The sequence below is a fragment of the Triticum dicoccoides genome, chromosome 2A, assembly GCF_002162155.2.
Source record: "Triticum dicoccoides isolate Atlit2015 ecotype Zavitan chromosome 2A, WEW_v2.0, whole genome shotgun sequence".
NCBI lineage: Eukaryota > Viridiplantae > Streptophyta > Magnoliopsida > Poales > Poaceae > Triticum > Triticum dicoccoides.
The window spans coordinates 105,095,414-105,121,200 of record NC_041382.1 but is presented as its reverse complement, the minus strand read 5'-3'; the positions used below and the strand labels follow the sequence as shown (position 1 = coordinate 105,121,200).

The window sequence follows — 25,787 nt, the reverse complement described above, 5'->3', positions numbered from 1 at the left end:
GAATAAAACCACTAAGTTCAAGAAAGGCAAGGGTAAAAAGAACTTCAAGAAGGACTGCAAGGGAGTTGCCGCTCCCAGTAAGCAAGCTGCCGGGAAGAAGCCAAAGAATGGACCCAAGCCTGAGACTGAGTGCTTTTATTGCAAGGGAAACGGTCACTGGAAGTGGAACTGCCCCAAGTATTTAGCGGATAAGAAGGCCGGTAATATCAAAGGTATATGTGATATACATGTTATTGGTGTGTACCTAACCAGCGCTCGTACTAGCTCCTGGGTATTTGATACCGGCGGGGTTGCTCATATTTGTAACTCAAAACAGGAGTTGCGGAATAAGCGGAGACTGGCGAAGGACGAGGTGACGATGCACGTCGGGAATGGTTCCAAGGTCGATGTGATCGTCGTCGGCACGCTACCTGTACATTTACCTACGGGATTAGTTTTGAACCTCAATAATTGTTATTTAGTGCCAGCTTTGAGCATGAACATTGTATCTGGATCTCATTTAATGCGAGATGGCTACTCATTTAAATCTGAGAATAATGGTTGTTCTATTTATATGAGAGATATGTTTTATGGTCATGCCCCGCTGGTCAATGGTTTATTCTTATTGAATCTCGAACGTGATGTTACACATATTCACAGTGTGAATGCCAAGAAGTGTAAGGTTGATAATGATAGTCCCACATACTTGTGGCACTGCCGCCTTGGTCACATTGGTGTCAAACGCATGAAGAAACTCCATGCAGATGAACTTTTGGAGTCTCTTGATTATGAATCATTTGACACATGCGAACCATGCCTCATGGGCAAAATGACCAAGACTCCGTTCTCCGGAACAATGGAGCGAGCAACCAACTTATTGGAAATCATACATACTGATGTGTGCGGTCCAATGAGCGTTGAGGCTCGCGGTGGCTATCGTTATGTTCTCACCCTCACTGATGACTTGAGTAGATATGGTATGTGTAACGCCCCGAGACCGATGTGCTAGGTGTCTTCCTGTTTTTCGCTGTTGTTGCTTTGTCATTGCTTGCGTGTCATGCATTGCATATCATGTCATCATGTGCATTTCTTTTTCATACTTGTTCGTCTCATGCATCCGAGCCTTTTCCCCGTTGTTTGTTTTGCATTCCGGCGCCTCGTTCTCCTCCGGTGGTCATTTCTACCTTTCTCTCGTATGTGGGGATTAAACATTTCCGGATTGGACCGAGACTTGTCAAGCGACCTTGGTTTACTATCGGTAGACCGCCTGTCAAGTTTCGTATCATTTGGACTTCGTTTGATACTCCAACGGTTAACCGAGGGACCGAAAAGGCCTCGTGTGTCTTGCAGCCCAACACCCTTCCAAAGTGGCCCAAAACCCACCTAACTCTGCTCCATCATCTAGAGCGTTCTATCACGATCGCGTGGCCGAAAACCGCACCTCATTTGGACTCTCCTAACTCCCTCTACCTATAAATATGTGCTCTCCTCCGAAATCTCGCGCAGTCGAAACCCTAAAAATTCCCCCGCTCGTCGCCGGACATGTCCACCCCGCCGCCAGACACGTCCAGCCGCCGCGCCGGACGAATCCGGGCGTGACACGTCAGCGCCGCCGCTCCTCTCTCTCCTCCCCGCCGCCGGGCCCGAGGGAGCCCAGATCGGGCCCGCCCCAGGCCAAATCGGGCCGCCGCCGCCCGCGCCCTTTCGCGCCTCGCCACTGCCGCCATGCGCTCGCCGCTGCCCGAGCCTCCCCGCCGTTCGCCGCCGACGGCCCGAGCTCACCGGCTCCGCCGCGCCTCCTCTCGCGCCGGCCAGCAGCCTCGGCTCGCCGCCACCTCGATGTCGCCGGCGCCGCCCGCTGTTCCGCCGCCCCGCTCCGCCTCTTCCCCGCGCCGTCATCACGCCGGCAAGCCGCGCCCGCGCCGGCCTGCACTTCACCGCTCCGGCCACCTCCCTCAACTCCGGCGAGATTCCGGCCGGATCCGGATCGGGACCAGATCCACCAGTCCCCGATCCAAACGCCCTCGCCCGTCCCCGCACCGCTCCGTCCCGGAACCGCCTCGTCCCGAGTTGACTTTTTCCGCGGGGTAAATTTCTTCTAAGTCCTGAGATTTCACAGATCCATATGCCTATGTTCATGGCCTCGTAACTTTGCATCCGTAGCTCCGATTCATGCATATAGCATATCAAAATGTTCATCTCAAAGAGTACATCATTTCATTCCATTGCATCATTTTCATTTGAGTTCATCTTGATGCCCGAAATGCTGTTAGAAGAGGGCTACTTGAGATAATTGTCAGATCTGCTGCTCCATTTAGACTTTTGTCATTTTTGCCATGATTATTGTGTGCATGATATGCCCTGATGCTCTACATATGTTTTGTTAAGGGTTTTGTCATCTTTCCAGAGGTGCAACCCATGTATTTTTGTGATGTGTGTGGTGTCTAGTGCAAGCTTGCCAAGTGAGGCACTTGGTAATTCTGTTTTCAGGGACTTAGCGTTTCCACTAAGTCTTTGACCTGTTTATCTCATGTTGTCATATGTTCATGTTGTTTCCTAGTGATCCATGCCTCTTTTGAGGATGATCAGTAAGGATGTTTTATTAATATTGTGGTGCTCTATCCATCCATTTATTTGTTTGCAATTATGGAGCACCCTAGCTTGAGTCAATCGAGCTCTACTTTTGCTACTTTGCAAATCTGGGCAGATTGTCAACTTGTTTGCAATTTTGCCGATGATGTTGTAGTTGATCCGTGCATGCTATGCTATTGTTCTTGCCATGTCTAGCTTGTATTTTGTGTGTTGTTGATATATGTATGCTTATCTTGTCATGACTTGCTCCGTAGTGAGTGCATCGAGCTCGTAAACATGCCTACTTGAGTTATGTTTCAGCATGTGCCAGTTTTCACTAAGTCTGAAAACTGATTATGTTTTTGCTATGTTCACATGCTTGTTAGTATATTTTCTGATCCCTTTTGGCTCAAGGTCACTAAGGGACTTTTGTTAAGCTTTTTGAGTAGCTCCATGCCATGTTTTACTTTTCCATGTTCAGGTCCTGTAGAATGTACTTTTGTTGCTCCGAAGAGTGCTACTTGGTCTGAAATTCCAGACAAGTGTTAATTTCACTAAGTTTGAGATCTGTTTGCCATATGCATTTTTGCCATGCTTGTTTGAACCTGTTAATGGGTGAATTGGCCGTAGCTCAGTGCTAGATTTTGTTAAGCATCTTGAATGCATCCCTGCCATGTATTTTGTTGTCATGTTTGAGTGTTGTAGCATGCTCATCTCATTGCATTTAGATGATTACTTGCTGTAAATCGCAGACCGGTGTCATATTTGAATCGCTTGCCATTTCCAAACCGTGACTCCGATTCCGGCGTTCTTTATATCGTTTTCAAGCGATTTCATCTCATCTTTCCAGTGGCACACTTGGTTTTCTAGGTTGAGGCCAGGTTCATGCATTCCTTGCCACATCATGCATATGCATCGCATACCGCATCCCGCATATCATACCTTGTTCATGTGTTGGTTTGTTTACTATGTTGTGTGCTTCTTTCCGGTGTTTGCTTCTTTGGGTTTATTCCGGTAACGTCGCGTTTGTGAGGATTCGTTCATCTACATCCGTTTGTCTTCTTCATGGACTCGTTCTTCTTCCTTGCGGGATTTCAGGCAAGATGATCATACCCTCGATATCACTACTATCTTTGCTTTGCTAGTTGCTCGCTCTTTTGCTATGCCTATGCTACGATACCTACCACTTGCTTATCATGCCTCCCATATTGTTGAACCAAGCCCCTAACCCACCTTGTCCTAGCAAACCGTTGATTGGCTATGTTACCGCTTTGCTCAGGCCCTCTTATAGCATTGATAGTTGCAGGTGAAGATTGAAGTTTGTTCCTTGTTGGAACATGGAGATGTTGTTCCTTGTTCGGAACATGTTTACTTGTTGGGATATCACAATATATCTTATTTAATTAATGCATCTATATACTTGGTAAAGGGTGGAAGGCTCGGCCTTATGCCTGGTGTTTTGTTCCACTCTTGCCGCCCTAGTTTCCGTCATATCGGTGTTATGTTCCCGGATTTTGCGTTCCTTACGCGGTTGGGTTATAATGGGAACCCCTTGACAGTTCACCTTGAATAAAACTCCTCCAGCAAGGCCCAACCTTGGTTTTACCATTCGCCTCCTAGCCTTTTTTTCCTTGGGAGTCGCGCATCCCGAGGGTCATCTTTATTTTAACCCCCCGGGCCAGTGCTTGTCTAAGCGTTGGTCCACACTAGAGCCCCTTGCAGCGCCACCTCGGGGAAACTCGAGGTCTGGTTTTAGTTGTACGGATTGCTTATCCGGTGTTGCCCTGAGAACGAGATATGTGCAGCTCCTATCGGGATGTCGGCGCATCGGGTGGTCTTGCTGGACTTGTTTTACCATTGTCGAGGATGTCTTGGAGTACCGGGATACCGAGTCTGATCGGAATGTCTCGGGAGGAGGTCTATTCCTTCGTTGATCGTGAGAGCTTGTCATGGGCTAAGTTGGGACACCCCTGCAGGGATTTGAACTTTTGAAAGCCGTGCCCGCGGTTATGGGCAGATGGGAATTTGTTAATGTCCGGTTGTAGAAAACCTAAAGTTGACCTTAATTAAAATGAATCAACCGCGTGGGTAACCATGATGGTCTCTTTTCCGGGCACTGGTCTTTCTAACAACTGGAACTCGTCTCCCTTTTCCTGATTCGCATCTTCTTCGGCTTTTGCTACGGTCTTTCCTTCAGTCAGTCCTTCCTTCAATATTTTTGCCTGCGGATCTCTCTCTTCAAAACATATATATCTTTCGGCGCCAGTCTTTCCTGCCTTACCTTAACCCCGCTTTCACGTGGCGAATCGGTATGAGGTCTCGCTCTCATTTGCGTATGTTAGCCACCATATATGCTAGTCGCTTGCTGCAGCTCCACCTCATACCTTTTACCTTACCCATAAGCTTAAATAGTCTTAATCGCCAGGGTGCGAGATTGCTGAGTCCCCGTGGCTCACAGATACTTCCAAAACTAGCTTGCAGGTGCAGATGAGTCTGTGCAGTTGACGCAACCAAGCTCAGGAGGATCTCGATGAAGATCTTGTCCTTGGTGTTGTTCCGTTCTAGTTGATCAGTAGTGGAGCCCAGTTGGGGTCGATCAGGGACCTTGTCGCATTTGGGGTTCTTCTTTTATTTTGGTTCCGTAGTCGGACCTTGATTGTATTTGGTTGATGTAATGCTTTATTCATGTAATTGTGTGAAGTGGCGATTGTAAGCCAACTATGTATCTCTTTCCCTTATGTATTACATGGGTTGTGTGAAGATTACCTCACTTGCGACTTATGCCTTCAATGCGATTATGTCTCTAAGTCGTGCCTCGACACGTGGGAGCTATAGTCGCATCGAGGGTGTTACAGTATGTCTACTTAACGAAACACAAGTCTGAGACCTTTGAAAAGTTCAAGGAATTTCAGAATGAGGTAGAGAATCAACGTGACAGGAAAATAAAGTTCTTACGATCAGATCGTGGGGGAAAATATTTGAGTCACGAATTTGGCATGCACTTAAGGACAATGTGGAATTGTTTCACAACTCACGCCACCTGGAACACCTTAGCGTAATGGTGTGTCCGAACGTCGTGATCGCACTCTATTGGATATGGTGCGATCTATGATGTCTCTTACCGATCTACCGCTATCATTTTGGGGTTATGCTTTAGAGACTGCCGCATTCACTTTAAATAGGGCTCCGTCGAAATCCGTTGAGACGACACCGTATGAATTATGGTTTGGAAAGAAACCTAAGATGTTGTTTCTGAAGGTTTGGGGATGTGATGCTTATGTCAAGAAACTTCAACCTGAAAAGCTCGAACCCAAGTCGGAAAAATGTGCCTTCATAGGATACCCTAAGGAAACTATTGGGTATACCTTCTACCTCAGATTCGAAGGCAAGATCTTTGTTGCCAAGAATGGATCCTTTCTAGAGAAAGAGTTTCTCTCGAAAGAAGTAAGTGGGAGGAAAGTAGACCTTGATGAGGTATTGCCTCTTGAACCGGAAAGTAGCGCAGCTCAAGAAAATATTTCTGTGATGCCTGCACCGATTAGAGAGGGAGTTAATGATAATGATCATGAACCTTCGGATCAAGGTACTACCGAACTTCATAGGTCCACGAGGACACATTCCGCACCAGAGTGGTACGGCATCAAGATCTATAGAGATAGATCGAGACGCCTCATTGGTCTTTCACAAAGCACGTACCTTGACAAGATATTGAAGAAGTTCAATATGGATCAGTTCAAGAAGGGGTTCTTGCCTGTATTGCAAGGTGTGAGATTAAGCACGGCTCAATGCCCGACCACGGCAAAAGATAGAGAAAAGATGAGTGGCATACCCTATGCCTCGGCCATAGGGTCTATTATGTATGCCATGTTGTGTACCAGACCTGATGTGAACCTTGCCGTAAGTTTGGTAGGAAGGTACCAAAGTAATCCCGGCATGGAACACTGGACAGCAGTCAAGAACATCCTGAAGTACCTGAAAAGGACTAAGGATATGTTTCTCGTTTATGGAGGTGACAAAGAGCTCGTCGTAAAGGGTTACGTTGATGCTAGCTTTGACACAGATCTGGATGACTCCAAGTCACAAACCGGATACGTGTATATTTTGAATGGTGGGGCAGTTAGCTGGTGCAGTTGCAAGCAAAGCGTCGTGCCGGGATCTACATGTGAAGCGGAGTACATGGCAGCCTCGGAGGCAGCACATGAAGCAATCTGGATGAAGGAGTTCATTACCGACCTAGGAGTTATTCCCAATGCGTCGGGCCCGATGACTCTCTTATGTGACAACACTGGAGCCATTGCCCTTGCCAAGGAGCCCAGGTTTCACACGAAGACCAGGCATATCAAGCGTCGCTTCAACTCCATTCATGAAAATGTTCAAGATGGAGACATAGATATTTGTAAAGTGCATATGGACCTGAATGTCGCAGATCCGTTGACTAAACCTCTTCCACGAGCAAAACATGATCAACACCAGAACTCTATGGGTGTTCGATTCATCACAATGTAACTAGATTATTGACTCTAGTGCAAGTGGGAGACTGTTGGAAATATGCCCTTGAGGCAATAATAAAATGGTTATTATTATATTTCCTTGTTCATGATAATTGTCTATTGTTCATGCTATAATTGTGTTATCCGGAAATCGTAATACATGTGTGAATACATAGACCACAACATGTCCCTAGTGAGCCTCTAGTTGACTAGCTCGTTGATCAATAGATGGTTATGGTTTCCTAACCATGGACATTGGATGTCATTGATAACGGGATCACATCATTAGGAGAATGATGTGATGGACAAGACCCAATCCTAAGCATAGCACAAGATCGTGTAGTTCGTCTGCTAAAGCTTTTCTAATGTCAAGTATCATTTCCTTAGACCATGAGATTGTGCAACTCTCAGATACCGTAGGAATGCTTTGGGTGTGCCAAACGTCACAATGTAACTGGGTGGCTATAAAGGTGCACTACGGGTATCTCCGAAAGTGTCTGTTGGGTTGGCACGAATCAAGACTGGGATTTGTCGCTCCGTGTGACAGAGAGGGATCTCTGGGCCCACTCAGTAGGACATCATCATAATGAGCTCAGTGTGATCAAGAAGTTGATCACGGGATGATGTGTTACGGATCGAGTAAAAGAGACTTGCCGGTAACGAGATTGAAAAAGGTATAGGGATACCGACGATCGAATCTCGGGCAAGTATCATACTGATAGACAAAGGGAATTGTATACGGGGTTGATTGAATCCTCGACATCGTGGTTCATCCAATAAGATCATCGTGGAACATGTAGGAGCCAATATGGGTATCTAGATCCCTCTGTTGGTTATTGACCAGAGAGATGTCTCGGTCATGTCTAAATGCCTCCCGAACCCGTAGGGTCCACACACTTAAGGTTCGATGACGCTAGGGTTATAGGGAAAGTTTGTACGTGGTTACCGAATGTTGTTCGGAGTCCCGGATGAGATCCCGGATGTCATGAGGAGTTCCAGAATGATCCGGAGGTAAAAAATAATATACAGGAAGTGAGGTTTTGACCACCGGAAGTGTTTCGGGCGTCACCGGTAATGTACCGGGACCACCGTAGGGTTCCGGCGGTCCACCGGGAGGGGCCACCAGCCCCGGAGGCTTGCATGGGCCAAGAGTGGGAAGGGACCAGCCCCTGAGTGGGCTGGTGCGCCTCCCACCAGGGTCCAAGGCGCAGCTAGGAGGAGAAGGGGGAAACCCTATGCCCAGATGGGCCTAAGGCCCACCCTAGGGCGCACCCCCCCTCTCCCCCTTTTGGCCGCCCCCTCCATCCCATCTAGGGCTGCCGCCCCCCTAGGGGTGGGAACCCCAGAGGGGGCGCACCCTCCTCCCCTCCTCCTATAAATAGTGGGGGTTTGGGGGCTGCCAAGGACACAAGTCTATCTCTCTCGGCGCAACCCTACCTCTCCACATCCTCGTTCTCCGTAGTGCTTGGCGAAGCCCTGCTGGAAACCACCCTGCTCCACCACCACCATGCCGTCGTGCTGCTGCTAGAGTTGTCTTCCCCAACCTCTCCCTCCTCCTTGCTGGATCAAGGCGCGGGAGACGTCACCGGGCTGCACGTGTGTTGAACGCGGAGGTGCCGTTGTTCGGCGCTCAGATCAGAATTGACCGTGATCTGAATCGCTGCGTGTACGACTCCTCCAACCGTGTTCTTGCAACGCTTCCGCATCACGATCTTCAAGGGTACGAAGATGCACTCCCCTCTCTCTCGTTGCTAGTTTCTCCATAGATTGATCTTGGTGATGCGTAGAAAATTTTAATTTCTGCAACGATCCCCAACAGGAACATATTGGATATTGGCCTAAAAAGGTTGAAACGGCGCGAAAAAGATTAAATGTGCTCTTCAAAAGAAATGACCATACTGCTGTTATGGAAAGGAAGAAAATCCTCATGGAGATGGATGAACTTTTGATAAAGGAAGAAATAATGTGCAAGCAGAGATCGTGTTTGGACAAAATGAAATGGGGTGATAGGAACACAAAATTATTTCATAGAAAGGCCACATGGAGAGCTAAGAAGAATAATATCTCGGCCCTTAAAAGGAGCGACGGGTCCCTCTCTCATGATGTGGACGAGATTAAAGGTATCACAAACTCATTTGTAAGAATCATTACTCTTGGGACAATACGGTAAACCCTTCTCATATTATCTCGCTTTGTGAAACCTCTGGGGAATGATGAGATGAATGAGGATCTTTGTAAGCCTTTTACTGAAAAAGAGATTAGTGATGCTCTCTTTTAAATTGGTCCGTTGAAGGCTCCAGGGCCAGATGGGTTTCTAGCTGGTTTTTTCCAGAGGAATTGGGGTTTGCTAAAGGAAGATATTGTTCTTGTAGTTCAACAATTTTTTATTTCGGGATGTATGCCAGAGAGGATAAATAATACAACTATTATGCTTATTCCTAAAGTGAAGAACCCCCAGTTGATAAAAGATTTTCGGCCAATCAGTCCATGCAATGTCATATATAAAATTATCTCCAAGTGTCTTGTCAATAGAATGAGACCTCTGTTGGACGCTATGATTTCTCCTACCCAAAGTGCGTTCATTCCTGGAAGGTTAATTTCTGATAATGCTCTCATAGCCTTTGAATGTATGCATTCATTGAGTATGCTAAAAGACAGTTGGGGTGAATACTGTGCGTACAAGCTGGACCTAGCCAAGGCATATGATCGTGTGGACTGGAGGTTCTTGGAAAGTATGATTCGAGCATATGGTTTTGCTCCAGTTTGGGTTGAGTGGATTATGACCTGTGTTACGTTAGTGAAATTTTTTATGCGGTTTAATGGTCAAATGTTAGATTGATTCCAACCTTCTTGTGGTCTCAGGCAAGGGGATCCTCTATCTCCTTATCTATTCATGTTTGTGGCTGAGGCCCTTTCGTTGTTACTTCATGATGCTACGGCGAAAGGGGCTATCCAGGATTTTCGGCTGAACAGACATGCTTCAGGGTTCTCACATTTGTTATTTGCTGATGATAGCCTCCTATTTTTTAAGGGTTCTTTGGAGCAAGCTCTGGTCATTAAATGGATTTTGGCAGCTTATGAGGAGGGGACGGGTCAATTGTTAAGCCCGGATAAATGCTCAGTTTTGTTTGGTAAAAAGTGTAGTCTGGAAGATCAAGTTTCTATCTTGGTGGTTCTCAAAATCACTGTTGATGGTTTTGAGGATAAATATCTTGGTTTACCTATGCCGGAAGGGCGGATGAAGGCCGGTAAATTCCAATCTACAAAAGATAAAGCGCTTAAGCGGGTTTCAGACTGGATAGAAAAATATGCTTCTAGCGGAGTGAAGGAGTTCCAGATTAAGTCAGTCGTACAGGCTCTTCCGGTCTATGCCATGGGTATTTTCCAATTTCCTGCTTCTATTTGTGAAGAGTTATCCCAAATCGTTGGGAATTTTTTTGTGAGGTGACCAGGAGGATAGGAAGAAAACTCATTGGCTGGCGTGGGATAAGTTGACAAGACCCAAAGATGAAGGAAGTATGGGATTTAGAGATTTGAGATTATTTAATCAAGCGCTTTTGGCGAAACAAGCTTGGCGTTTATTGGTTTTTTGGACTCATTATGTGCAAAGGTGATGAAAGCAAAGTATTATCCTCATGGACATTTGCTAGACATTGTATTCCCTCATGTGACGTTGACTACTTGACAAGGTATTATGCATGGTCTTGAGCTGCTGAAAAAGAGGGTCATTTGGAAAGTGTGCGATGGTGCAAATATAAATATATGGAGAGACAGTTGGCTTCCTAGAGATTCGGGTCTTCAAATTTCTGCAAAAAAGAACAGAACCAGACTCAAATGTGTGTCTGAGTTATTCATTGGTGGCTCAAAAAGATTGGATGAGAATCTTATTCGGCATCTGCTCTTTCCACATGATGCTGAGGAAATTTTGAAGTTGCGTATTCTGACTGTTGGTGAGGGATATTTCATTGCTTGGCACTACGAGAAAAATGGTTTGTTCTCAGCTAAAAGTGTGTATATATTTGCGCTGAAACTTAAGGAAGATGAATCTGTATTTCATGCACTGGTAAGTTGTCCCAAGGCTCATGCGCTACGTTTGGCGGTAAGAGAGGTCTGGAATTTACCAGATGAAGTGTTTTTCAATTTTTGGGGCCGGATTGGTTATTTATCTTATTAGATCAAGTAAGGCCGCCGGTGCGTGAGCAAATTATATTCATGCTTTGGAGAGCATGACACCCGAGGAATGATTTGATTTTTGATAAGGGAAAGAAAAAAAATCTCCGCTCTGTGAGTTTCATTCAGGATTATTGGGCGTCATTCTCGTCCTGTCATCTCAATGTGAAGACGGAGATTAGCATCAAAGGTAAAGAGAGGGTAGATGGCTTAAATTTTACTAATGATATGCAAAAGAATTTTGTGACTTGGCAGGCTACCGCTACGGAGTTCATTAAGATTAATGTTGACGCAAGTTATGTGGAGGCTTTAAGGATTGCAAGTGTGGGCGTCGTGGCCAGAAACCATACTGGAGAAGTTATCATGTTGTCTTAGGATTATATTGGGGTGTGCAATAGCGCGGATGAAGCGGAACTGACAGCGATCCTTGCGGGGTTGTACATTGGTATTACTCTCCACAAGCCCATCATTTTAGAAACTGATTGTTCTTTTGTGGCTTCTTTCCTTGAAAATGATCTCAAGTTGATGTAAAGGTAGAAGCATTGAGTTTATCTGAGTTGATGATAAATTGTAAGATATTCAAAATTAACAGGATGGCGCATGAGATTGCGAAGTTCAGCTTTGATAATAGGTCTGATGGTGTGCTTCTTAATAGTGTTCCGCCCTGTGTGGCTGAATTTGTAACGGATGATTGTATGAATATTTAAAATTAATTAATATATAGGAGGGGTTAAAAAAAGAAATTTGACCCCATCATCTCACCAAAATGACGCACCTGAACTCCAACAAGGCAAGAATCATCTGCTTTTCTCCGCCTAATCCCTGCGTGGCAGCGCACAGCTGGGCAGCTCACAGCTAGGATCACACGACTCCAGCCCCCAACCAAACCCAACGGCTCCGCAGTCCGCACCAACCCCTCCCCCTCGCCCCAACCGCCGCCCTCCTCGCCTCCACCGGAAGAGCTGCTCCCCCCGCAACCGGGCGGATCCCGCTAGGCGGAGGCGGAGATCCGGCAGCCGCCATGGCGGCGAGCGACGTGCCCATGAGCCCCGAGCTCGAGCAGGTCGACGGCGAGATCCAGGACATCTTCCGCGCCCTACAGTGAGCCAGATCTCTCTACCTTTTTTTTTGTTCGCCGCAGTGCTGCCGTTTCTTGAAACTTTTTAGGAGTACCAATTTCGTTCGTGGCTGTCCTGCAAAAGTAAAAAAGAAGGTTTACTGGCATCAGATTTCGCGTACCCGTGCTCAGACTATGGCTGGTTGCTTCCCGTGCTGGGTTGGTTGATTCTGAATTTCTGATGGGCGGTGGTTGTTTGCTGCAGCAATGGGTTCCAGAAGATTGACAAGATGAAGGACTCCAACAGGCAGTCCAAGCAGCTGGAAGAACTCACTGGGAAGATGAGGGAGTGCAAGCGGTAAGTCTTGTTATCGAACACTGCCATCGATGTTCCTACTTGAGCTGTTGAGCATGCAATTTCAGATCTTCTGCGTGTGGCATGATGAAATTTTGCAATCTCTTTACCTGGAGAATGTGCCACTGCCGAGTTCTCATACCATGTCTTAATTCTAGTAAATATGCCCGCGATTTCTTGCAGCTTAATCAAGGAATTTGATCGTGTACTCAAAGATGAGGAGAAAAGCAATACTTCTGAGGTCAACAAACAGCTAAATGACAAGAAGCAATTTATGGTTCGTGGTTTCCTTCATTCCTGTCTTTGTTGTGTCATGTTCCACACATGTATAATTTGTACCTTTGTGTGTTATGGCAGATCAAGGAGTTGAATTCTTATGTCACCATGAGGAAGACGTGAGTACACTTTTTTTTTCATGCTGTCTATAGATTTGAAGGATGTAATTTCGCAAAAAATCACTGATAAACCACATATTCTTAAATTTCATATATACACCTCCTGAAACTGCAATGTCTTCCGTCCCATTGTAAATCAGTTGGCGCTAATAGATGTGCTTTTCGCTTGTCATGGTGTTGCAGGTACCAAAGTAGCCTTGGTAATAAGAGGATCGAACTATTCGATGCTGGTAATGACCAGGTAGCTGAAGATAACGTTCAAATGGCATCAGGTAAAATTAAGTACTGTCATAAATTTTTTGTTATTATTAATCTTATGAAATGTTAACATTCTCATCCAAGTACCTCATTATTTTTTGCAGAAATGTCAAATCAACAACTGATTGATTCTGGAATGAAACAAATGGACCAAACAGACCAAGCTATTGAGCGTTCGAAAATGGTGCACTGCAAACTTACACTTTCGTTTGTTGTTCACTCTTTCATAAGGTGTTTTTACAAGTCGCAAACAAAGGAAATTTACAGAAATTTGTTGTTGTAGGTTGTTGCACAAACTGTTGATGTTGGAGCTCAAACTGCTACAACTCTAACACAGCAAGTAAGTTTTCTGGACCAATGAAATTGGATGTTTCTTGATTTCAAGTATGTTCTGAATGGGAATTTGGGAACTATATTGCCCTTTTAATGCCTAAGGGATAGTTCAACTGTGGTTCCTATTCTGTTTCTCCATTTCTAGTATATTCAGATCACCTCTGTAATCCAAAGGCAACATCCCTCCAGTTCCTTTATACTCAACAAACTGTAAGGTGTATCGATCAATCTGTATTTTCCGGAGAAAACCGCAAAACCAGAACCAGTGGGTCTGTTTACACTGGAGACTGTTTTCAGGATAGCTTTGTAAAACCCAAGTAGGATGTGTAAACATTACTTGGTTAAAGAATCTTATTTATCGCTCCGTTATAAGTTGTGGTTTGAAGTTCAGCTTTTATAAGCTTTACCTACCATTGGTGCCATATCCTTTCTCGTAAGTTATCTATCATTTTTCAGACTGACCAAATGAAGAGAATTGGCAATGAGCTAGATTCCGTTCACTTCTCATTGAAGAAAGCTAGTCAAATGGTGAAAGAGATTGGTCGTCAGGTTATCTCTCCCTGTTCTTACATGTCTTTGTTTGGTATATGTGAAGAGACAATGGCTGAGACTTGCAATATTTGTTGTTGCAGGTTGCAACTGACAAATGCATCATGGGGTTTCTGTTTTTGATAGTTTGTGGTGTGATTGCGATCATTGTTGTCAAGGTATGATATGCACTGTGTTAGTATTTGTATTGGGTATGAATAGGATTAGTTGTTTTAGAGGCTGTGGCTGGTTAAGGAACAAACCCTCCATACTTACATGTTCAACTAAAAGCCAAGTTCCTCTAGAGAACGGAAATATGTGTACTGTCAGTTGAGTTAGCTGCTGCAATTAGCTCGTTTCCTGATAAGAGTATACATTGGAGATAAAATATCGGATGAAAAAGCGGGGATAATGAAATTCTGTGCACATTCAATGGTGGAGTCAGCTGCTGCACTTAGCTAATTTCGTGATAATAGGATGCAGAGAAATGTCCAATGAAAAAGTGGGGACAACTTAGTCAGTAAAGCTAGAACAAAATGACTTTGTATCAATTTTGGGAAATAAAGGAGGCAAAGCAAAATCCCCTTTGGTAGTTTGGTGGAGATAAAAATGACTCCTGCGCCTATCTAAATTCTTGATAAGAATATGGTTGGAGATAAAGAATCCCATGACACGTGTCATCGCATGCATACTTGCTTTGTCCCAAATTGGCAAAACAAAATTTGATTTTGACTTCACACACTTGTTTTCCTACTTGCAAATGATAATCTGACCTTGTCTTTCTCGCAGATCGTCAACCCGCATAACAAGAGCATCCCAGACATCCCGGGACTGGCGCCTCCTGCACCTCCTGCGCAGAACCGGAAGCTGCTATCCGTAGATCCTTTCAGAATGCTCTGAGCATTCGGGAATGGAAGTCTCGTGCCATGCAGGTCTCTCGCTCTGAAGCCAAAACACACGATGTCAACTGTTCCATTGGTGCTTGCTTGTACATTATACCCGTATGTAATTTTCTTTGATTGGTTCATTCTTTCCACACTGGTTGCTGTTAGCTTCGGATTGTTAGTAGCACTTCGGTTGTGTGGTGTTTAAATTGCCTGGCTTTCTTGGTTGTGTACATGCGTTAGTGGTGACCAGTGAGAGTTATGCGATTAATGTTTGCTCGTATACCTTCCTAAAACCAGCCGATTCTATTCATTATGAGAATGTGAATGTTGGCCATCCATTATCCTGGCCTTGTGAGCATGTTTCGGTAATTCATTTTGCTGCTGAAATGCCTTGTCAGATCCCAGTTCTGATGGCAAGATCTGATGAGTATAAGTGTAAATCTAAGAAGAAATTGGGGATAAGCTGGCCAAATCAAGGTGCCAGATCTGTGTTAAAGTATTTGTAACGTATATGTTCTAGGTCTAGGGCCAGAATGAGGGGAATAATTCTCGATGCCTATTCAGCCACAACCTGGCTGTTATATAGGTTCAACTTTAACTGCAGGTGAAAGTAACGAAAATTGCTTTTCGAGGTCGAGCTCCATGGAGGTCGGTTTTTGATAAATTCAAAATTCATCAAAAATCATATTTTAATATTTTAAAAAATTCTGAAAAAACACAGATATACATGGAGGCATAACACACATGTGTACAAATTTTCAGGACGAAATATGTTCAAATGAGGGTTGTGCAAAAAAAAATACATGGCTTTTCAGCACATGATTGTTCATCCCCAAAGTCCATAAATTTATTTATTTTTGCACAGATCGCACTTCAAAGGTATTTCATCCTAAAATTTTGCACATATACACATCACATCCTTGTATACTTATACATTTTTAGATTTTTTTTAAACTAATAAGTTTGAATTTTGAAATTTTCAAACATTTCGGCCTCCATGGAGTCCAAAACGCCCCACTCTATAGTTCTTGTGTCTTAAGCAATCTCAGCCGTCGAGCGAGGTTTAACCCGAGCGCTGATGGCTGTCCGATTCCACAAAGCGTTTTCAAAACTCAGCTAACTGAAGAAACTCGACGCTTCATCAGGTTCAGGTTCTGACATGCTTGCTCCCTGAAGTACATTCATTTTGTTGCTGAATGGTTGCAGCTGCATATAGCAGCTTTACATAGATATATTCAAGCAGTCCTACAAGCGACAGCAGCCATATTACATAATTAGACAGCAAGCTCTCTTGCATGTCATGTGGGGACGAACAAACATGTGTGTTCGATCTCTAGTGCCCACCACATTCCTAAACCCTAAACCCCAAGCCAACGAAATGGTTAGTCGACGGGCAGATGCAACTACAGGGGAGGCATTGCTGAGGGTCGCACATCCTCCTCTTCCAACAGCAGATCGCTGAAAATGGGATCAGCAAGGCAATCTCTAGCAGAACCGCACGAGGAAAGCCGTTTCTTGAACGACCGGAGCTCTCTCTCATCTGTGGAGTTGCACGCCTAGCAAAGTGTTCACAAAGTTAGAGAATCTGGCAAATTTGACCTGCCGGGATTAACAAAACCGATGTGAATTCCCGAGTCGTCAGAAAAGTAGCGACTCACCTCGTATTTCTTCTGTAGCACAATATCCACAAGGTAAATTAGCCAGACGACATTCGTCTTTGGGAAGCTGCAATAACACAGGTACATGATCAGCACATGTCATGTCAGCAAATTTTGCAGTTCAGAAGAAATAGCTAATTCATTTGTAATTCCTGAGCATTTTTTTTGTTCCATTTGATAGTTAATTATGCATTTATGCACAATATTTTTGCAACTGAAGAACCAAGATGGTCATTTATGTTCCATTACCAACAAGGAAGAATTTTGGTGAAGAAAAGTCTGCTGTGATATGCAAATTTACCTGCCTTCCCAGCATTCCTTGGTAATTTGTTTCATCTTGCGATAAGTTTCTGCCTGCATATATGAGAACCATGCATTATAATAGCTCAAAAGGGTTTATCATGGTAATCTGAATATTAATCATCTGAAAACCTGCTTGTCTCCTTTTGGTCCTTTAAATAAGTCAGGGTCCTCAGACAGGTCAAGAAAGAGAATGGCATTCCCTACAGATTGACATTACAAAGATAAAAGATTATCAAGGTATCGGAAACATACGGGGAGCTATATGTCTTCAATGTTCTATCATCACATTGCTTTAGGGGAAGGCTATTGCATTTGATATACTCGTCCGAAAAAGCTTGTCCCAAACTTGTCCTAACTTGGTGTTAGATACATCCATTTGAGGGACAAGTTTTTTCGGACGGAGGGAGTACAACTTTAAACTTTTTATGAAGCCAACGTTATCCTGGTGACTGGTTCTAAACATGTTATCCTGGTGACGCCCACTTCCTTCATGAATTTCAACTGCATTATGCAGTCAAACATTGTATTTTTTAAGAGCCATCTCGGGAATAAGGGATACTGGGTCCAGCAAGTATTTGTAAATTTCATTTTACTATTGTACGATTTGGCTTTCCTATGGCTGAGATAGTTGTATGATTCTCACAGCTCACAAATGTATTAAATAAACTTAACCGATTTCACTTTTTTGCATAGTTCTAGGAAACTTAATCCATATCATAATGTAAATCACAGAGCAATCAAAAATTGCACAAAGACAATAAGCACAGTGTAGTTCTAGGAATCTTAATCTATATCAAAAGGTAGATTGCAGAGGAATCAAAAATTGCATGAAGAAAATAAGCACAATGTATTCCGACCAAGAAGTCAATGTAAGCACCTGTATTGATCCGAGAAAGAGTGAAGTCAATTATGGAGATGGTCAAACCAAAAGTTCTAGCACGAATCCTCTTCCCTTGAAGAGTGATGCTCATTGTATGATCCTTGTTTGACATTTCATCACGAGCCAAAAGAATATTACCCCTGCCATGTGTTATGGTGGTAAGTGACCATTAATAGCTAACACTGCATATCAACGAGAAAGAAAAAGTGGAATCCTAGGCTACACATGAATGAGAAGCAGCATTGAAAGGACAAACCAATGCAAATCTCGATGTTCAAATTCGCAGGCACTCTCAGCTACAGCTAAGGAGGCAGTAACCTGCATCAAGGATGTTAATTTAGTTATGCTAGCAACTTTGTAGTTCAAGTAAGAATGTAGTTTAGGAAATGCCAAGTGCATACTTGAAGCAGTAGACTGCGAGCCTCATTATAGTCGAGTAAAGCGAATTTTTCAAGGTCTCTCCCACCGTCTGCTTGTACAAAGATAATATAATGCTGAAACAAAAGTTACATGTGTGAGGGTAGGTAATTGAGGAAACATGGTTCTCAGTCCTCACTGATGCGCCAACATAACGAGTAAATGATAAGTGATCTATTTGATCTAAATTCTTACCTGATCGTTTGAGAAGTCCTTTGGATGATCATTCTCAGATTCATGTTTGGAATCCCAATCTTCCCAAGCACTAATCAGTGAAGGGTCATATGGTCCCTTACAAACCCAAAAGCTGCAAATACGCAAAAGAGAGGACCATTTATGATTTCATACTAACTATTATGCATGATCCTGCAGACAGAATCAAACATCTTACATGTTGTATCACATAGGCTTCATCAATTTTTTGTGGTTCTAGAAAACACCGAGTTGTAACATTTTAAAGGGATATAACATACAAATTCTTCAGACAGAGTGCTATGGGTATGTCTGGATGGTGGCCAAAACCCACCACACCAATTCTTTGTTCTGCCAGTGCATCTTTGTCTACCCTAGTTCATTTTTCTTTCCAACGTTAGCCAACTTATGGGCAAGCAAAAGCTTCACCACATTTTGGGTAGCCAACTAATTGGTAGGGCAAGCCTGGGCTCAAATATACCACCCTATATGTGTAGTAATTCTGGTAAAAAAAACATGCACAGTAAATATGTGTGCATTTTTTCCCACGGAAAGGGACATACTCTTTAGTCTCAATGAAGCCATCGCATGAATAGTCTTTTCCTTTATCTCCCTGGTCCGTTCTCAAATTATTTAGTGTTAGACAAAGCAAAGCTTCCTCGAGTACTTCTTCCGATTTCTACAAAACAGAACCATCTAATGAGTAGCACAACATTTCAGAGTTGAGAACAACCCAAATGAATGAAATAAACCTTCTGAGTCTCTCCATTGACCAATGAATCCCCATCGAAGGGTACCACTTTACAGACAGTGCTTCCAGCCCTGTAGGCCTCGCCATAAGTTCCTTCACCAAGCTTCACTATGCTGTCTAACTTGCTGCTTTCACAAATATCTTTGTCAATTGATAAATAAAAGCAACAGTGCAGGTAAAAAAAGTAAATTAACTCATTTTGAAATGTTATGACAAACTGATCTTCTTTCAGCTGCCCAAAAAACAGAGTAACGACAAATTTATGTGGAAGGTTGAAATACCTACCAGTAAGCAGAAAAAACATCTGCTAAAGTAGCTGGTGCAGATTGCCTGCAAACCATGAGAAGTTGTGCAGAGGCAGTCAGAGCTTCACCACTTGATGAAGGAATGCTGATGCGGGGGGGTTCCTCAATGTTAAGCTCACTAAAGGACGTGACAATGCTGGTTTCGCCTGCAATGTTCTTTGTACTCTCATTAGTGTATCCTGAAAGGATTGTCCTTCTTGTTGGGTGCATCCCTGACCCTCTGTCCTTTTCAGGTGTCCTATAAGCTTTTTCAGAATAATTTTCTGTACTGCAGTTACTGATGACTGATGGGATAAGTGGGGTCTCCATGATATCAAACAATTGATTGGATGCTGCACATCTTGCAAGCTTGAAGATTTTCCACCTCTCCAATATTGCAGGCAGATCATGCACAATGAGACTCTGCTCCATCCCTCCTGCCCATGTGCCAAAGTTCTTGGGCGAAGGGCTCTCTTCCATCAGCTCAAAAGCATCGACTTCTTCAAAATAAGCCTTTTCTTTACTCAAGTCGGGTGGCCCTCCAAGAGGTTTTTTCTGATAAAAGAGAAGCAAGCTTAGAAGGCAAACAACTTTAACATTATCAGTAAGTACGCCTGAAAAATGTTAGCCGCACCACTCTGTTACACGGTTTTGGTGGTCGTTTGAGTGCTCTGCAGAGTTTCTGTTGAGGCTGAAGATTTGTCCCGGGTGCAAAAAATATACTTTCCCGCCCTCTATCAAGTTTCACCAAACAATGTCAGAGGTAAAAAAAAGAGATCTATAGCACTAAATTTCAGTAATTAAAATGGGGAAAATCCTCACAAAGCAAACAAAGGAGACAATGCACATGGAAACAAACACTCTCCACCCTCATGTATTCTATTGTGAATGACATGTTGCAGGCTGAGAGAATGCCAGGTTTAGCTTACCACACTCCAATTTGATTGATGCAGCAAAATGCTAACAGGAAGTAAGCCTAACTCAATTGAGTGGGGGAGTGAATGCACAATCAGACCCAGGTTCAAGATGCAAATTTGGGTCCTAATTCTTCTCTATCAACAGAACATGTAGTTCCTCCTGCAAGTTCCTTCAAAAATACTCCCTCCGTCCCATAATATAAGAGCGTTTTTCACACTAGTGTAGTGTAGTGTCAAAAACACTCTTATATTATGGGACGAGGGAGTACTTACGAAATTTATTTCAAACAAACACACAACATATTTTCAGTTCAAAAGAATAATTTTCTGCAACAAAACAAAATGATTGCACCAAAAGTTCGAATCTTCATAGCTTATGCTGCCTAGGTCGCTAAAATTATCTTGTTTTGGAAAGGCCCATAAAACTAGCTTACTTTTGCCACTTAAGTAATTTTCTCCGTCAGTTAAACAGTAGCGATGACATCCCAAGTACCTAAGACTTGCTCCGCAGCTTAAATATCAATACATCAGAAAATCAAGGTAATTTCGAAGTCCACTATAATGACACATGCATAACAACAGAATTCATGGAACAAAAGAGGTTAAAAAAGGCAGTTTCCCCCTTTTAGACTAAAGCCACTGTAAATAAGGTGGAGGTCTCCTTAAGACAAGTGTAAAACTAGTGATATAAGGGGGATCCCGCAAAGTAAAGCAATTTAACAGTTTCCAGCTTCAGGTTGAGAAAAGGCACTTGAGATATCAATGACAGTAAAGTCTCCAAAACGTCTACTATTTGTTTACAGCGGGAGTACTACATGAGATGCATTGATTCCCTAACATTGCACCTTGAAACACATCAAAGTTTGGATTCGAACACCACAGAACCACATCAGAAAGAGATGGAAGGGGATTGCTAAATGGAAAAACGAGAATGAAAACCTTAATCACATGCTAACTCATACGAAGGGCTTGCTCTCTCTAGCTTCACTAGTGAACTATCCACTGACAAAACTGACTCCACTCCTGGGACGAGCAAGCCTTTCAGAAGGCTTCCCTGAGAAGCTAAGCCTCACACATAAGGCCAGGTTCCCTTATAAGCTAGCCTCCTCACATAAGGTTCAGAGGTTGTTTCGTTGCCTACGTGGAAAGATACAAAAGTTGGCAGTACAGACGAGACAAGGTGCTCGACTGAACTTGTTTACTTCCTTGTGATACTAGTATTGACCAGGCACATAGGAGTAGATGAAACACAAGCAAGGAAAAACTAAATACTCTTCTCATCGAGGAATAATGAGAGAGAACAGCTTATGCGATTGGTCGTGCATAAGTGTTCACGAAGGAAAACGAAATGAATAAGACAAGACAAGACCACAATCATTATAATATTCAACAAAAATGGGGAAAAAACTTACAAATTTTTTTTTGAAAGAGAGCGGTAATAAATTTCAACTTGGTATGGAGCTAGGCACGACTACGGGTGGATAATGGCCGGAGGCAGCACTGAATCACGGCAGATCAACGCCTCCAACACAGGCCAACGGCCGAACACTGAAACACACCCACAAAATGCAGCGAAATGGCCGAGACGCACCTGATGGAGAGCGACCGGTTCCAGCTGGTCCGCTTGACCGGCGCGAAGCTCGGCCGGTTCTCGACAGCCGCCGCGACGCCGCCTCTCCTGGGCGCAGCAAAAAAACACGGCGAGATCAGCGAAACCCTAGGACCGACCGAAATCCCCCCGCGCCCGCCGCCGGCGGCCCCGGCACTTACGCGTCCGCGTTCCTCTGCCTCGACGCCTCCTGCGCCCGGCGGCGCTCGTACACCGCGCCGATGCGAGGCCCGCCGCCGCCGCCGCTGGCCAGGATCTCCGCCCACGCGTCGCCGCCGCCGCCGCGAGCGCCTGCGGGAGAGAGAGGGCACGGCCGGGTTAGTGAGGGGGGGCGTAGAGGGCGGGCGGGCGCGGCCAGGGCTCGCGGTTCGTACCTTCCCGTGCCGCCACGGCCATGGGGCCTCGTCAGAGGGGAGTGAGAGCGAGGGGACTGCGGTGTATGGAACGCGGAGCGGAAGACGAAGTTTTGAGGGTGGAGCGAGCGAGTTTGAATTTTGAGTTTGGACTTCTCCGGCCGTTGCGGTGCCTCGGGACCGAACACGTGCGCGTACTGGCTGCTTCTTGTAATCTTGTACTCCCTCCTTCCATCTATATAGAGTCTAATGCGTTTTTTGAGGTCAACTTTGACTAAATGTTAGAACAATAATATATGACATCAAGTTACACAAAACATACCGTCAAATTCGTATGTGAAAGGAGATTCCAATTATAATTTTCACATTATACATTTTATGTATTATTAATCTTATCAATAGTCAAACGTTGTCTTAAAAAACGCATTACGCCCTATATAGATGGAAGGAGGGAGTACCCCGAAATTTCATTCTCGCATTTTTAAATGATCTGAAATGTGTAGCAACTTGTAGCGAAGAGTTTTTCTCTCCGTGCCTCGCGGAAGGAACCCTAGCAGCCGCCAGGAGAGGCCAACCTTCCGGCGCCGTCCTCCGGCGGCTCCCCTCCACCGAGGGTCGTAAGTGGTGAAAGGGGTTGCCGGATTCACACGTGTGGATTGTTTTTAGTTTAGTATTTTTAGATTGTTCATAGTTTTGGCTCTGCGAGTGGTGATGGCAGCGCTGAATAAAGATTCTTTAGATCCTTCCTCGACATAGCGATCGGTTCTATAGTTGGGAATGGATTTAGAAACTAGATTGTTCAAGAAAGAATGGTGTGACGGTGGTGGCATCCTCATGGTGGACCTGTGTTCTCGGGCTTCGCCGTTGCGGCGACGTTTGCTCCAACGCCGGCGCGGAGATTGGGAGGTAGTCTAGGAGCGGATGCAGATTGTGGTCTGCATCGACGACATCTGAAAGATGGTAGATTATGTCTTGGGTTCGTGGTTCATGGATAACATGTATGATTTCCTCCTCTGATGTCTTAGTCGTGCGGGATCTGGAGTTCGATGGCGTGTACATAACTAGAAATTAAATAAATCCTAAATCTAAACTACGGTAGTCGTCAGAGCACACACGTGCAGTGGCGGTGGAGCCTACTGAAAGATCGTGGATGTCGCCTAGAGGGGGGTGAATAGGCGCTTTAAAATAATTACGGTTTAGGCTTGAATAAATGCGGAATAAACCTAGCGGTTAATTTGTCAAACACAAAACCTACAATAACTAGGCTCACCTATGTGCACCAACAACTTATACTAATCAAGATAAACAACTATGTGATAGCAAGATATATGACAAGAAACAATATGGCTATCACAAGGTAAAGCACATAAGTAAAGAGCTCGGGTAAGAGATAACCGAGACAGGTGGAGACGACGATGTATCCCGAAGTTCACACCCTTGCGGATGCTAATCTTCGTTTGGAGCGGTGTGGAGGCACAATGCTTCCCAAGAAGCCACTAGGGCCACCGTAATCTCCTCATGTCCTCGCACAATGCAAGATGCCGTGATTCCACTAAGGGACCCTTGAGGGCGGTCACCGAACCCGTACAAATGGCAACCCTTGGGGGCGGTCACCGAACCTGTCAGGACCCCGACTCAATGCCACATCGATCTAGCATGTAACACCTCATATCACTTTGCGGCCTCACGCACGGTATCCCCACGGGTGTCGCCTTACCTTTGCCCGGGACCGTTTGCGCCTGTTGGCACACGTATACGATGGTGTCGCTAGCATCCATATGATAAAGAGTCCGGACTGACATGGCTAGTCGTAAACCCAAAGTGGCACTAACTTACCGGGACAGGCATCCATGACCCAGCATCGAACGTGTCGGTCATCAGCGAGTGAATCCAGGCTGTAGCACTGGGCTAACAGGACTTCGGTGAACCGGGCTGTAGCGGGCTAACAGGACTCCGGTATTCATCGCGTGACATTTCCCCGAAGGGACAGACACAGGATCGAAGAAGGACACATGCCGGTCAGCCTAGTGTTCCGGAGCAGTAGCAAGCTACCAGGGCTCAGAGGAAACACTAGGAGACATTTCCCGGTAAGAGAGACTACTAAGGATAAACAACTAGATAGTCAGATCCCACACATAGCAATACACATTACACGTACGCATAACATGCAAGTATGTGCTGTACAACATGGCATCACAACATAACTCAACAACTCATATAGATAAGGCTCAAGAGCCATCATAGCATTATTACAAACAGGGGTCACATGACCCAACATTCAGAGCAATCAAGCAACAAACGGAAGCATTACATGTCTGAGTACAGACATCTATAAATGAAAAAGGCTGAAAGCCTGACTATCTACAACGTCCGATCAAGATTGTAGCTGAGGTACAAGCTACTCGTCGAAGTCCACGAGAACACTATTAAGACCGAAGTCTCCGCTGCAAAACATAAATAAAGCAACATGAGTACAAAGGTACTCAGCAAGACTTACATCAGATCCTATCATACATGCATTTGTATCAAGAGGGTAATGTGGGGTTTAGTTGCAACAAGCCAGCTTTGACTCTGTGGCTATCCTGTTCTACGACTACCAGAAACTCTTGAGGTGAGACAACATACACGAGTCCACTAATCACCACACAATACACTACTATGGATTCATCCCCGTCTCCCTACGAGAAGGCCATCCATAGCACTCACACTTGTCTTGAGCATTTTAGAGTATCCACTTCAGTTGTCTATGTACCATGTAAGTATCCAAGAAGTCCATAACCGCGGACCCGGCTATTCGAATAGATCATGTTAACCCTGCAGGGGTGTACTTCTTCACACACGCTCTCGCCACTTACCGCCATGTACATGTCATGTATCTCGGCAACCTTCAAGCGGAAGCCTGGCGAGGGTGTCGGCCACGACCTGACTAACCACACAAGACTCTAATCCAGGTTTATCGCCTATTCGGGTTCCATCCGCAAGGAGATCCGGCCGGGGTGTCGCTCACGGCCCCAAACGATGTGAGCAGGGTTCCCAAGCCCACCATCCGGGTGCCACTTGGTACACCGTACCACCTGTGCCTAGTCTGTCCCAAGCCCACCCTGCCGGGTGCCACTTGGTAGAAAAATAGCACTAACTACAAACACCAGAAACTAGTTGCGACTCCTGGACAGAGATCAAGTTGGTTAATAAGTCGAGAGGGCTTGGAGCGCCCGGAGCCCAATGTGTGGTAGTATCGAGTCATTGGACAACATACATAGAACTCGGTGCTTAAGGACGGTTCCAGTGAGACAACCCACCATGTACTCCTACATGGCCTCTCACCACTACCTTTACCAAATCGTGTTCACACACTTCACTCTCAGCATCAGAACATATCGTAACACTCCAATTCATTCCC

The 25,787-nt window shown here is 44.7% G+C and overlaps 2 protein-coding genes across 2 annotated transcripts; one reads left to right on the top strand and one right to left on the bottom strand.

The window, feature by feature from the left end:
- Positions 1 to 12,065: 12,065 nt before the first annotated feature.
- LOC119353642 (novel plant SNARE 13-like) lies at positions 12,066 to 15,378 on the top strand. Its single transcript, XM_037620285.1, has 10 exons — positions 12,066 to 12,311; positions 12,533 to 12,625; positions 12,806 to 12,899; positions 12,980 to 13,017; positions 13,201 to 13,289; positions 13,380 to 13,459; positions 13,559 to 13,615; positions 14,065 to 14,157; positions 14,241 to 14,315; positions 14,926 to 15,378. Exons 1-10 carry the CDS (start codon positions 12,232 to 12,234, stop codon positions 15,034 to 15,036), a joined length of 810 nt encoding a protein of 269 aa, XP_037476182.1. The 5' UTR covers positions 12,066 to 12,231; the 3' UTR covers positions 15,037 to 15,378.
- Positions 15,379 to 16,164: 786 nt separating this feature from the next.
- LOC119353641 (serine/threonine-protein kinase haspin homolog) lies at positions 16,165 to 22,445 on the bottom strand. The gene is made up of 15 exons (XM_037620284.1): positions 22,409 to 22,445; positions 22,196 to 22,325; positions 22,017 to 22,103; positions 20,143 to 20,242; positions 19,510 to 20,063; positions 19,226 to 19,349; positions 19,037 to 19,152; positions 18,477 to 18,588; positions 18,266 to 18,358; positions 18,121 to 18,182; positions 17,862 to 18,004; positions 17,114 to 17,184; positions 16,983 to 17,035; positions 16,682 to 16,748; positions 16,165 to 16,579 (listed from the first exon to the last, which is right to left on the bottom strand). The coding sequence occupies exons 1-15, from the start codon at positions 22,428 to 22,430 to the stop codon at positions 16,427 to 16,429; spliced, it is 1,887 nt and encodes a 628-aa protein (XP_037476181.1). The 5' UTR covers positions 22,431 to 22,445; the 3' UTR covers positions 16,165 to 16,426.
- Positions 22,446 to 25,787: the final 3,342 nt, after the last annotated feature.

Coding starts and splice junctions, on each gene's coding strand:
- LOC119353642 (XM_037620285.1), top strand. CDS start 12,232: ATGGCGGCGAGCGACGTGCCCATGAGCCCCGAGCTCGAGCAGGTCGAC. Junction 12,312..12,532: donor GACATCTTCCGCGCCCTACA/GTGAGCCAGATC, acceptor TGTTTGCTGCAG/CAATGGGTTCCAGAAGATTG. Junction 14,316..14,925: donor TTGCGATCATTGTTGTCAAG/GTATGATATGCA, acceptor TCTTTCTCGCAG/ATCGTCAACCCGCATAACAA.
- LOC119353641 (XM_037620284.1), bottom strand. CDS start 22,430: ATGGCCGTGGCGGCACGGGAAG. Junction 18,589..19,036: donor GGCTTCATTGAGACTAAAGA/GTATGTCCCTTT, acceptor GCGTATTTGCAG/CTTTTGGGTTTGTAAGGGAC. Junction 17,185..17,861: donor TCTTTCTCGGATCAATACAG/GTGCTTACATTG, acceptor GTCAATCTGTAG/GGAATGCCATTCTCTTTCTT.